General features: G+C 36.2%; 1 protein-coding gene across 1 annotated transcript; it reads left to right on the top strand.

Annotated features, from left to right (window-relative positions):
* Positions 1–3,042: 3,042 nt before the first annotated feature.
* Positions 3,043–5,534, top strand: LOC143901582 (uncharacterized). The gene is made up of 2 exons (XM_077414013.1): positions 3,043–4,118; positions 4,316–5,534. The coding sequence occupies exons 1-2, from the start codon at positions 4,004–4,006 to the stop codon at positions 4,525–4,527; spliced, it is 327 nt and encodes a 108-aa protein (XP_077270139.1). The 5' UTR covers positions 3,043–4,003; the 3' UTR covers positions 4,528–5,534.
* The last annotated feature ends 9,062 nt before the right edge of the window (positions 5,535–14,596 follow it).

The raw sequence follows: 14,596 nt of genomic DNA, 5'->3' as shown, positions 1-14,596 counted from the left end.
AATAAGATTTACTTTTTCTCGCTAACTGTTTCGTGCCAATTTTGTATTTGTAAGACTGACAGCGAAAACTATAGAGCCTGCTATCTCGGAAAAAATAAATTGACAGAAGTCATGACAGTTCAAACTAACAATAAGTACCTAGTAAACGTAACCAAGCTCACGAACATGACACAGATGTTACATGTTAGATGGCCGCGCGAGCTCCGTGCAACAGCGAAGTTGCGTTGACGGGCTAATCCGTCTTGTGGCGCTTTTTAACAAAAATAATTTTAGATAAAAATTTTGAACTTTAAGCTGGAATATCTCAGCATAGAAAACACTTAGAGTAAAAGTGAAAACAATTTTGTTATATGTGTAATATATATGAACCCAACGAATCGATTGAGTCCATCCAGAAATGCATCGGTTTAGCTGAACCGATTATAGCTGAACACACTAACGTAACTGATCACAATACCACTCAACATAATGCAACTGGAGATCTCAAGTAACAACTCAGTGAAATCTAAAATTTTCTATGACGCCAGATTCGAAAAAAATAAATTAAGAGGCATTATTTTTGTACCAACCCTCGTAGAGCGCTAACTTCGTCAAAACAGCTGAGACCGGCTGGATTTCCAGGTTCAGTCATGACATCCTACAACCAAATGATGGCAATAATACATGCGTTAATGCTTATATGATACCCGACGGGCATGTGTTAGTGTTCAGATCACATGTTCAATATCACGTGATAGAGATATGATATTGAACACGTAATCTGAACACCACATACCGCCAGATATTACAAAATACACGCAGTAATACACACACTACCGTCATTTTGTTGTAGAGTGTCACAACCAAACCCCGATCTCAGTTTTTTTATAGCCAAAGTCCCAATTTAGCGATCTACTAGTGTATAAGACATCTGTGGCCTGTGGTCAACTAGTTGGACGGCGTAAGTATAGCGCCAGAAAGACACTACCGTGTCTTTTGACAAAAGCATTTATTAAAAAAATACTAAAATATATTATAAATATATTTGTGTGTGTGCGTGCGTGTATGTGTATGTGTGTGTGTACATAAATAAAAATGTGAATAAAGACTCTCAAAGAGAAAAAACATTAAATCTCAAGTGCCTACCACCACGTCCGCGGCATAAGAGTCGGGCAACGACTTAATATATTTGTTTATTCTTCAAGATAATTTTAACTACATCTCAGAAAATAAAGAAAATAGACCGCAATACAGCTTGATCAATATGTTTCAAACGCTTCGGCTGTCAGGCCCATTTTTTATGTTTATTGCATGTATGTATGTATATGTGTATTTTGTAGATCCAGTTCTATATAGCTTGTATAATGCGCACAAAACTACTCTCCCGATAGACGCCCACAGGCTGTGTATAATTTGAAGTTCGGGCGCAGAGTATCCACACGGATTTCGAATCCGATTCCGTGCGGTTAGCTTATTCGGGCTTTGGGCACGCAATTGGTGGTAGATCGGACGTGCCGGCCTACTGACAAGGAAAGCAGATAATAGAGAAAGCTCTTCCTCGGTGTAGTAACGTACGACGCGACGTCCGTTCAGAGAGGAAATCCGATATTGACGTAATTAGACTACACCGACGGTACTAGACATTTCACGTGCCATGACACTATCCGTTTAAGGTATATGGTCTGTAGGATTTCATACTGCTGACTCATATCTCGGCCGTAGTTAGATATCCATAATTTCATCATTTTGAAATTAAGTTGACGATCAATACAGAATATCTAATGCAAAAGCCGAATGTAAACGTGCGCCCGCGCATATTTCCGATACTATTTGATATCTATAAGTAGCTTAGATATAAACAAATATTACGGAATAATTAACACGCAACCAAATTTCTTGCAAAATTGATAGAAAACATGATTACTTTGATTTTAATAAATATTTACATTTACATTAATACTTGCCCTTTGTCTATAATTTTAACAAACTTTACTTTTTTTTACAATTTTGTATTAAAGATTTTTTACAATTTTTTGAAGTTATTTCTTTTCACAATATAAATATCTTTGTTTCGGTATTTATTTAGAATAGCTACTGCACCTCAAATATCGATGAAATTAGGCTTAATCGATTCGTTTTTGCATAAAACGAAAGAATCTGGCAGAAAAATGCGGCGGTCTGCCCAACGAAGCGAGATATTTAACGTTAAAGTTGAAGACTCTCAGGTTATGAAACCTGTCATACCGACGAGATGTAGCGACTGTGGTAGCGACATGAACATGCCCCGCGGCCACATGCGCATGCTCTGTCAGCTCTGTGGCCACATGCGCATGCTCCGTGTCCGCACGCGCATGCAAAAGTGCGCGAATTTGAAACGTATGCATACTTATAATGCATAAATATAAATATGTACTTTTTATATACGAACTATTCTCTGCTTTAACAAACTATTTGTTAAATAATTTGTTAAAGCAGAGAATAGTTGGGGTATAAAAAGTACATATTTATATGTACAATGAATAGTTGGTATATAAATATGTACTTTTCATATACCAACTATTCTCAGCTTTAACAAACTATTTGTTAAATAATTTGTTAAAGCAGAGAATAGTTGGGGTATAAAAAGTACATATTTATATGTACAATGAATAGTTGGTATATAAATATGTACTTTTCATATACCAACTATTCTCTGCTTTAACAAACTATTTGTTAAATAATTTGTTAAAGCAGAGAATAGTTGGGGTATAAAAAGTACATATTTATATGTACAATGAATAGTTGGTATATAAATATGTACTTTTTATATACGAACTATTCTCTGCTTTAACAAACTATTTGTTAAATAATTTGTTAAAGCAGAGAATAGTTGGGGTATAAAAAGTACATATTTATATGTACAATAAATAGTTGGTATATAAATATGTACTTTTCATATACCAACTATTCTCTGCTTTAACAAACTATTTGTTAAATAATTTGTTAAAGCAGAGAATAGTTGGGGTATAAAAAGTACATATTTATATGTACAATGAATAGTTGGTATATAAATATGTACTTTTCATATACCAACTATTTTCTGCTTTAACAAATTATTTCTGTTTCGTTAACTTTGACGCATAATATCTGTAGCAGAAATAATTTGTAAAGCAGAGAATAGTTGGTATACGAAAAGTACATATTTGACGACTTGACATGTTATGAAATCTGTCATACCGACGGAATGTAGCTCGCGAAATTTTAAACAAGTGAAGCGCGCCACTATTATGATTGTTATGTGTCGTATGCACTGCGTGCAACCGTCCTATAAGAATCGCGATAAAAGTAATTATTTCGATAAAATGCTGTTTTTCGAATTCATACAATTAATGGCGAATAAAGAAGAATTAGTAAATTTTCTAATTCAACACGGTGTGTTGCCATCGAAAATTAATTGTGGGAATTGTGGTGTGGAATTAACTATTGATAAACGGACATTGTTGTTTCGATGTCAAAGAAGATATTCCGCAGCAATGTCCTCAAAAAAGAAACGTGTCTCCAAGGCATGTAATTTTTTTAAAAGTGCCAAAGTAGGCACTTGGTTTGGGAATAGCAATTTGGAACTCGCTACAATTTGTAAGATTATAGCGAGTTTCCTAATGCTACGCCCTCCTCGACAGGAAGACCTCGAGGAAGAACTTGGCATTTCTTCCACCACGGTTGTCGACTGGTTCAGTTTTTGTCGCGAGGTAATATATTTTAATATTGTGCACTAATTTTATATATCTACATATATTATTATTATTTTTGATATTTACAGGTCTGTGCGTACTGGGCCGATAAGTGCAGCGAGAAACTTGGAGGTCCAGGACGCACCGTTGAAATCGACGAGGCAAAAATCGGCCATCGTAAATACAACCGTGGTCGCCTTTTGAAAGGCAATTGGATATTTGGAGGATACGAGCGAGAGTCGAAGAAAATTTTTATTGTGCCAGTAGAGAATCGAACGGAAGAAACGCTCCTGGCATGCATTAAGGAGTGGATCATGCCAGGAACAACGATTGTTTCAGATTGTTGGAAATCCTATAATTGTCTTAACAATGAGGGCTTCCAACATCTGACAGTCAATCACACTTACAACTTCGTCGATCCAGATACTGGTAAGTAACGGGAAACCTTGTGGTATAAAACGTTAACGATATGAATATATATGGTCTGTTTTTTGTCGCTGTACTGCTGAACTAGTGCATCCTAGTGCAGTAAGTTAGAGTGAAACAAGTACATTTTGTTTCACTCTAAATTACTGTACTAGGCTACAAGTACCTATATGTTAAAATAAATATATCTTAATTTACAGGCGCCCATACTCAGCATATCGAGCGTGTTTGGAGAGAAGTTCGAGCAAATATTCCAAAGTACGGAACTCGATCGCACCATGTCGAGGGATATTTATTCGAATTTCTATTCAAACACGCTCATCCTAGGGCTGAGAGAATAAAAATCTTCTTCGACGTTATCGCCCAGATGTATCCTCCATTGTCTACTGTCGAGGCCGAGCAAACAGAGTAAATAAATTTGGAGACACGTTTCGACATCGGAACAACAAGAAACTGTGTTGCAACATCCGCAATTCCTACAATTAATGTTCGATACACCGCGTTGCGAAATCTGACATATTTTAATATTTGTTGCATTACAAAATACCATGTGTTATATATATATATTAGATATTTTATATTTATATTTTTTTTATTTAAATAAATGATAATTTTATATTTGAAATACATTACTTTGTATTAAAGTGTTTTTACCGAAACCACAAACTTCAGAGAAGTATACATTAATTTTTATTATTTATTAATTGGATTGAAATTTAGATCTAACATTTCCTGCAAATAAACGCTGTAGCTATATACATTGCTGCGTCGAATTTGCCCGAATTCCTACAAAGTATAAAAAACACAATAATACTTATTTGAAAATATAGTTATCAATTAAAATCAAAACAATTACCTCGTGATTTAAATAACGGAATCTATCCTTAATATTCCGCTTCCTCTCCTCTGTGTATGCATTTTTCAATGTGAAACTTAAAATATCATGCAAAAAATCTTCGGAAATGTGATTTAAAATTGCAAAATTTACAATGATCATTCTATTGTGATCCTTGAAATTTTTGTCCCAAAACATCTTGCGAATAAATTTGGGCCATGTCTTAGCATCGCCAACAACATCTTGTACCGCGAGCCATGGATTACTATTTATTTGCTCAACTGAATACGACATTGTAAATAATAAGTTGATTTGGAGGTTGTAAATAACGATCTGAAGTTGAGCGCGTTAAGGTATGTCGCTACACATGTGGCCACGGAGCATGCGCATGTGGCCGCGGGGCATGTTTCTGTCGCTACCACAGTCGCTACATCGCGTCGGTATGACAGGTTTCATAACCTGAGAGTCGTCAACTTTAACGCTAAATATCTCGCTTCGCAGGGCAGACCGCCGCATTTTTCTGCCAGATTCTTTCGTTTTATGCAAAAACGAATCGATTAAGCCTAATTTCATCGATATTTGAGGTGCAATAGCTATTCTAAATAAATACCTTTGTTTCATCGTAAGATATTTATATTAAAAAAGAGATGGGGGAAAATTGACCGCCCGGGAAAGAAAATCTCTTATAATGTCTTATCTGTACAAAATTACCTTTTTTAAAAAAAAGGTAAAGAAAGGCGCCAAATACACGCATAGTAGTGTATATGTTGTTACCTCGAAAAAAAAAACCCAGTGGTAGTATTATACCTCACAAAAATCTAAGTAACAAGTGGTAGACGTAATCTTTGTATTTCGAAAAATCTCGAAAAAACCTAAGCAGTAGTATCTTTACCTTGAAAAAACCAAAGTAACAAGTGGTAGACGTAATCTTTGTATCTCCAAAAATCTCGAAAAAATCTAAGCAGTAGTATTTTCATTTCCAAAAAATTATTACTCAAGTGATACACATCACAAAATTACATTACCTTATCAAGTGATCTATTATTACAATTACAAAAAAGAAATGATATTTCTTTTTAAATTACAGCGCCAATTCCAATTACAGAAAACATATATTTTTCGAGATACAAAGATTACGTCTACCACTTGTTACTTAGGTTTTTTCGAGGTATATTACCACTGCTTTTCTTCGATTAGAATAAAAGATTGAATCATGAAAAATTACACAAAGGTAACAGTACCAAATACAAATATTCTATTAAAATACATAAATTTTTCTTGTCAAAAAACTTGGCGCTGCTAGAGAGAGAAAGAGAAAGAGACCTTCTATCCTATACTTAATTATAAGCCGCATTATTCGAGAGAGAGAGAGAGAGAGAGAGAGAGACCTTTTACAAATGTAAATATTACTTATTCTATACTTATTCTATACTTTTTTAATTCTAATCGCTTTAAAAATATAAACTTATCCTATACTTAATCATAAGCCGCATTATTCACCGTCACACACACACACACACACACACACACGCGCACACGCGCACACGCGCACACGCGCACACGCGCACACGCGCACACGCGCACACGCGCACACGCGCACACGCGCACACGCGCACACGCGCACACGCGCACACGCGCACACGCGCACACGCGCACACGCGCACACGCGCACACGCGCACACGCGCACACGCGCACACGCGCACACGCGCACACGCGCACACGCGCACACGCGCACACGCGCACACGCGCACACGCGCACACGCGCACACGCGCACACGCGCACACGCGCACACGCGCACACGCGCACACGCGCACACGCGCACACGCGCACACGCGCACACGCCCACACGCCCACACGCGCACACGCGCACACGCGCACACGCGCACACGCGCACACGCGCACACGCGCACACGCGCACACGCGCACACGCGCACACGCGCACACGCGCACACGCGCACACGCGCACACGCGCACACGCGCACACGCGCACACGCGCACACGCGCACACGCGCACACGCGCACACACACACACACACACACACCACACCAGGCTGACCTAATTTTGAGGTCTAGCAACGCCAAGTTTTTTGACAAGAAAAATTTATGTATTTTTCTTTATGAAAAAATAGTACTGGTTTTAATACTGGAAAAAGTATTGGTGAAAGTACTGAAGACATAAGTACTCAAAATATTACTAAATTCGACCATACTGACTTTGTCAGTACTCCTTCCCAGTACTCATCCAGTACTCATCCAATACTCATTTAGTACTCCTTCAGTACTTCCTCTAGTATTTCCTCCAGTACTTTGTCCAGTACTCCCCCAGTACTTCCCCCAGTACTCCCCCCAGTACTCCCCCCAGTACTTTCTCCAGTACTTTTTTAGTACTCATTGAATACTCGTGGAATAATAACGTATGGCACAGGCGCAGTACTTGCGCAGTACTATCCAAGTAGAACAAAAAGTCAAGATTGTAGGCTTAGAGTTTAGGAACTTTTGCCTTAGGCGACTAGCGCCCGAAAATATCTGATTTGGTTCCGTAGGGGGTCTCCTCTTTTACAAGTCGGTGCAGAATCTTGAACTCGAGAGAATGCTTGGGCGAGGCGACGCTTATCGGCGTCGATGTGAACTGCCCATTTTACTAGTGTTGTCGCGCAGGCGTGTATCACTGGTGGCGTGACCGCCACAAAGATAATATCAAAATAACGTTATATTGATAGTTTAATGTGTTAATTTAGTATTTTATGAATTTAGTATTTCCAAGATACGTTACAAAAAAGTAGTACTAGCAATTAGTACTCAGTACTGAGTGATCAGTACTTGTAGTATTGACAGTATTAGTATGTTAATACTTATGAATATTGCAGAATGGTCAGTACTGTGCCTATTAGTTTTTACAGTACTGACAGTACTATCATGATAATACTCCGAATATTATTCTGATAAAGTACTGACCACTTCAATACTTTGAAGTACTAATGAGTATTATTGCTTGTAGTACTGTCAGTACTGTAAGCACTGACAGACACAGTACTGACCATTCTGCAGTATTCATGAGTATTAACATACTAATACTCTGCATACTACGAGTACTGATCACTCAGTACTGAGTACTGATTGCTAGTGCTACTTTTTTGTAAGGGTTAATAAAATATTTTTATTTTTTGTACTGTTACCTCTGCAATTCTTTGCGATGCAATTAAATCGTTTAAAATACATATATAAACTTTGTATTTAAATACCTTGTATACCCATGTTGGGTTTAAATATTTTAATAAAATATTTGTATTGTGTACTGTTACCTCTTTGTAATTCTTCATGATTTAATCTTTTATTCTAATCGAAGAAAAGCAGTGGTAATATTATACCTCGAAAAAACCTAAGTAACAAGTGGTAGACGTAATCTTTGTATCTCGAAAAATATATGTTCTCTGTAATTGGCGCTGTAATTTAAAAAGAGATATCATTTCTTTTTTGTAATTGTAATAATAGATCACTTGATAAAGTAACGTAATTTTGTGATGTGTATCACTTGAGTAATAATTTTTTGGAAATAAAAATACTACTGCTTAGGTTTTTTCGAGATTTTTCGAGATACATACAAAGATTACGTCTACCACTTGTTACTTCGGTTTTTTCGAGGTAAAGATACTGCTTAGGTTTTTTCGAGATTTTTCGAAATACAAAGATTACGTCTACCACTTGTTACTTAGATTTTTGTGAGGTATAATACTACCACTGTTTTTTTTTTAGGTAACAATATATACACTACTATGCGTGTACTTGGCGCCTTTCTTTACTTTTTTTAAAAAAAATGTAATTTTGTGCAGATATCACGCCTTTTTGTAGTATTACGCATTGTATAAATATGTACAGGGTCAACAGGGTGTTATTTCGAGGTATAATACTACCACTTTGTTTTTTTCGAGATAACAACATAATACATATATACTACTATGCGTGTACTTGGCGCATTTTTTTCCTTTTTTTGAAAAAGGTTTAATTTTACTTTGTAATTCTGTTAAGAATAATGTATAATTATACCAACCGGAAGGTTGTCTGGAAATATGATGAATCACGAAATACTTGTGAATATTATTATATTTGTGCTTAGATCTATCGTTTCGCACTGTTTTTTACCATACAGCTTACAACTTTGCAGTTAACCGTTCGAACCAGTAAAGCGACTGCTCATAAATACCGATGCCTAACGGACAATGTATATTTTAACGTGCCACACCTCTTTACATGGCAGTATCTCCGGTGAAACCTGTCGCAAAATCATTTCGTGTAATCATGTTCGTATTATCAATCGGCGATCGGAAGTACAATCTTAAAATATCTTTCGTCGTAAAAGACATCGAAAAAAAATTAAGATTAATTACGGGGAGATAGGCTGAAAAGCAACGCACACGGTCAACTATCTTGAGGCACAAGATAGGGACAGTATGTTGTATTCGTTCAATTACTCTTAATAAATGTGCAAAAAATTTGCCATATTTAATGATTCTCAAAAAGTACATGTCTAAATAGAGTTAAGCATATTATATTAATTAGATTTAATATACGCAATTTAATAAAATTTAGTCATTGTTTAGAGTGTTGAATTGATATTATTACTCAAAGCACGGTGGACCCTCAAAACAAAATTTTGTAAATATGAAGCCAATTGCTTCAAAATCATGTGACAATAAAGCCTGCTGCGACAAATGTAAAACATTCAATTTAGGTTGATGAATCTGCTGTCGCGTGGGATTTGTATCTCTCCTCTCAAAAGGTGTCTTACTCTTCCGTGGATGGTGAAGCTAAGCGGACAGAGTTACGCATTAAAAATTTTTCACTGGGAAGAATTTATTTGGTTTATATAAGGCAATCATGTAAAAAAAAACAGATAAATTTTATTTTTTTCTTTCCTTTAAATTTTGAAAACATCTTTTCATTTACGAGCAATTCGATCGAGCACATGTGCATTACTTTTCAGTCTATTCTCGCTTATTGAAAAAACCCGATATAAAATTTCGGGTTGAGAATTCATCTCGCAAGGTACAAAAGCGTGGCGCTAAAATAAGTTTTTAATAAAAAAAGGAAAAGAATTAGTAAAATGAATTATACAAATAGCAAAGACTGTAAAATGATATAGAGATTACTGCGTCATATATGTATATAAATAATAATAACAATAATAATAATAAAGATAATGAGTCAATATACTATCTTGTGTACCCGTAAAAAACTCAATGAAGTTTCGCGACAAAACTTTTTGACATGCATTCAAGATTTTTTACGTTTTTTACGCCTTTGTTTCACGCATTATACAATTTAGAGAGCAGCGCCGCTATTCGCATGCTAACGATCACTTAACTAATGTCTAGGTTGTCCAACAATTCAATACGCGACTAGTCTTAATTTCTAATGCCTTGTTATCAAGACCGTACAAAATTACCTTTTTAAAAAAAAGGTAAAATGAGCGCCAAGTACACGCATAATAGTGTATATGTATTATGTTGTTACCCTGTTATGTTGTTACCTCGAAAAAAACAAAGTGGTAGTATTATACCTCCAAATAGCTTTATCCTGTACATACTGTTTATACAATGCGTAATATACTACAAAAAGGCGTGATATCCGCATAAAATTACCTTTTTTAAAAAAAGGTAAAAAAAGGCGCCAAGTACACGTATAGTAGTGTATATGTTGTTACCTAAAAAAAAAAAGAAAGTGGTAGTATTATACCTCGAAAAAACCTAAGTAACAAGTGGTAGATCTTTATATCTCGAAAAATCTCAAAAAAATCTAAGCAGTAGTATCTTTATTTCCGAAAAATTATAACCCAAGTGATACACGTCAAAAAATTATGTTACCTTATCAAAAAGAAGAGTCGCGCTTCAAGTGATCTATTACAATTACAAAAAAGAAATGATATCTCTTTAAGTTAGAGCGCCAATTACAGAGAGAACATGTATATTGCCTCAAAAAATAATTGTTGCACTACATTGAAAAATCTTTACATTGTGTCAATTAGAAAAGAATGTATAATAACAATTTTATAAGATTAAAAAATTTTATTTAAATTTAACAAGGGAATACAAGATATTTAAATACAAAGTTATTTACATGTGTATTTTTTAATGGCCACAAAGAATTACAGAAGTAACAGTACAAAATAAAAATATTTTATTAAAATACATAAATTTTTCTTGTAAAAAAACTTGGCGCTGCTAGACCTTTTAAATAAATAAAAACAACAATAAATAAAAATAATTCAGAGAAGAATACAATGGGAGTAATATTAAATGATTATCAGCGTGGATGTGGGAATGAGTGATATGGGTGTGCGTGACTACGTGGACGGCGGATAATGCGGCTTATAATTAAGTATAGAATAAGTTTATTTATTTATTTAAAATTTCGAGGTCTAGCAGCGCCAAGTTTTTTTACAAGAAAAATTTATGTATTTTAATAAAATATTTTTATTTTGTACTGTTACTTCTGTAATTCTTTGTGGCCATTAAAAAATACACATGTAAATAACTTTGTATTTAAATATCTTGTATTCCCTTGTTAAATTTAAATAAAATTTTTTAATCTTATAAAATTGTTATTATACATTCTTTTCTAATTGACACAATGTAAAGATTTTTCAATGTAGTGCAACAATTATTTTTTGAGGCAATATACATGTTCTCTCTGTAATTGGCGCTCTAACTTAAAGAGATATTATTTCTTTTTTGTAATTGTAATAGATCACTTGAAGCGCGACTCTTCTTTTTGATAAGGTAACATAATTTTTTGACGTGTATCACTTGGGTTATAATTTTTCGGAAATAAAGATACTACTGCTTAGATTTTTTTGAGATTTTTCGAGATATAAAGATCTACTACTTGTTACTTAGGTTTTTTCGAGGTATAATACTACCACTTTCTTTTTTTTTTTTAGGTAACAACATATACACTACTATACGTGTACTTGGCGCCTTTTTTTACTTTTTTTTAAAAAAGGTAATTTTATGCGGATATCACGCCTTTTTGTAGTATATTACGCATTGTATAAACAGTATGTACAGGATAAAGCTATTTGGAGGTATAATACTACCACTTTGTTTTTTTCGAGGTAACAACATAACAGGGTAACAACATAATACATATACACTATTATGCGTGTACTTGGCGCTCATTTTACCTTTTTTTTAAAAAGGTAATTTTGTACGGATATCACGCTTTTTTGTAGTGTTACGCAACTTAATCTTATAAACAATATATCTTATAATTTTATAAACCGTATATAATACAAGGTATGAAGCTAAAAGTGTTACGGACTATTATTTCTAAAAAAAACAACAATTTAATATTTTGCTCAGTTTTTTAAAAATAATAATCTGTAACCCTTTTAGTTGTACACCTTGTATATATTTTTCAATTTCAACATAAAACATAATCGCAATAAAGCATGATTAATGTTAATAAGTCGTTAACTGTAAAATTCTTTATTTATTTTTATTTGCGTGTCTTACTGAATGTTGTTCGCAACTGTATATGTACCGATATCTTCAGGTATCGATATTTTTGATAATTATTTTTACGTCAGACATAATTTTAATTCATCCAATTTTTATTATGTCTAAACATAATTTTTGTCCAATTTTTATTATGTCTAGACATAATTTTAATTCAGCGATTTTTATTATGTCATGACATAATTTTAATTCTGCCGCTAGGGAAATTTTAAGTCGATTTTTATGAATCAAGCTTGAATTCAATGTTTAGGTGTCCCAGGTTGCCGATGACGAGGTCCACATAGCGCGCTCTATAGTTTTCGGTGTCCAGGTGTATTAATACCTATATTTGATGGCCACGTGTTCCAAGTTGCCGATGACGAGGTCCACATAGTGCGCTTCGTAGTTTTCGGTGTCTACATGTATTAATACCTCGAATTTGATATCTACGTGTCCTACATTGGGTGCGTTCAGCCGATACTTTGCTAGCCTAGCAATCGTGAGCAGTCGCTCGTTTTCGCTCGTTTCCTCTTTTTTGACTTACTGGATTAAAAAGAGAAGAAACAAGCAAAAACGAGCAACTGCTCACGATTGCTAGGCTAGCGGAGTATCGGCTGAACGCACCCATTCAGATTTAAAGTTATTAATACACCTAGACACCAAAAACTATGAAGCGCATTATGTGGACCTCGTCATCAGCAACCTGGGACACCTAGACATCAATTTCAAGGTATTAATACACGTAGACACCGAAAACTACGGAGCGCAATATGTGGACCTTGTCATCGGCAACCTGGGACACCTAAACATTGAATTCAACATATTATTACACCTGGACACCGAAAACTACGAAGCGCACTATGTGGACCTCGTCATCGGCAACCTGGGACACGTAGACATCAAATTCAACGTACGATTACACCTGGACACCGGAAACTATGAAGCGCACTATCTGGATCCCGTCATCGGCAACCTGGGATACGTGGACATCGAATTCAAAATATTAATACACGTGGACACCGAAAACTACGGAGCGCACTATGTAGACCTTGTCATCGGCAACCTGGGATACCTAGACATCGAATTCAACGTACGATTACACCTGGACACCGAAAACTATGAAGCGCATTATCTGGATCTCGTCATCGGCAACCTGGGACACGTGAACATCAAATTCGAGGTATTATTACACCTAGACACCGAAAACTACGAAGCGCACTGTGTGGACCTCGTCATCGGCAACCTGGGACACGTGGACACCGAAAACTACGGAGCGCACTATGTAGACCTTGTCATCGGCAACCTGGGATACCTAGACATCGAATTCAACGTACGATTACACCTGGACACCGAAAACTATGAAGCGCATTATCTGGATCCCGTCATCGGCTACCTGGGACTCGTGGACATCGAATTCAAGATATTAATACACGTAGACACCAAAAACTACGGAGCGCACTATGTGGACCTCGTCATCGGCAACCTGGGACACGTAGACATCGCATTCAACGTACGATTACACCTGGACACCGAAAACTATGAAGCGCATTATCTGGATCCCGTCATCGGCAACCTGGGACACGTGGACATCGAATTCAAGATATTAATACACGTAGACACCAAAAACTACGGAGCGCACTATGTGGACCTCGTCATCGGCAACCTGGGACACGTAGACATCGCATTCAACGTATTATTACACCTGGACACCGAAAACTACGAAGCGCACTGTGTGGACCTCGTCATCGGCAACCTGGGACACGTGGACATCGAATTCAACGTATTATTACACCTGGACACCGAAAACTATGAAGCGCACTGTGTGGACCTCGTCATCGGCAACCTGGGACACGTGGACATCGAATTCAAGGTATTAATACACGTAGACACCGAAAACTACGGAGCGCACTATGTGGACCTCGTCATCGGCAACCTGGGACACCTAGACATCGAATTCAACGTACGATTACACCTGGACACCGAAAACTACGAAGCGCACTGTGTGGACCTCGTCATCGGCAACCTGGGACACGTGGACATCAAATTCAACGTATTATTACACCTGGACACCGAAAACTACGAAGCGCACTATGTGGACCTTGTCATCGGCAACCTGGGACACGTGGACATCGAATTCAAGATATTAATACA

This window comes from Temnothorax americanus, unplaced genomic scaffold (assembly GCF_048541705.1).
Source record: "Temnothorax americanus isolate GAGA-0224 unplaced genomic scaffold, ASM4854170v1 Scaffold35, whole genome shotgun sequence".
Lineage (NCBI taxonomy): Eukaryota > Metazoa > Arthropoda > Insecta > Hymenoptera > Formicidae > Temnothorax > Temnothorax americanus.
The sequence above is the reverse complement of the archived record's forward strand: the minus strand, read 5'-3'. Positions and strand labels throughout refer to the sequence as shown.

Excerpts from the sequence above, each read along its gene's own strand:
- LOC143901582 (XM_077414013.1), top strand. The coding sequence starts at position 4,004 with ATGCCAGGAACAACGATTGTTTCAGATTGTTGGAAATCCTATAATTGT. Across the intron at positions 4,119-4,315 it reads CTTCGTCGATCCAGATACTG|GCGCCCATACTCAGCATATC; the intron begins GTAAGTAACGGG and ends CTTAATTTACAG.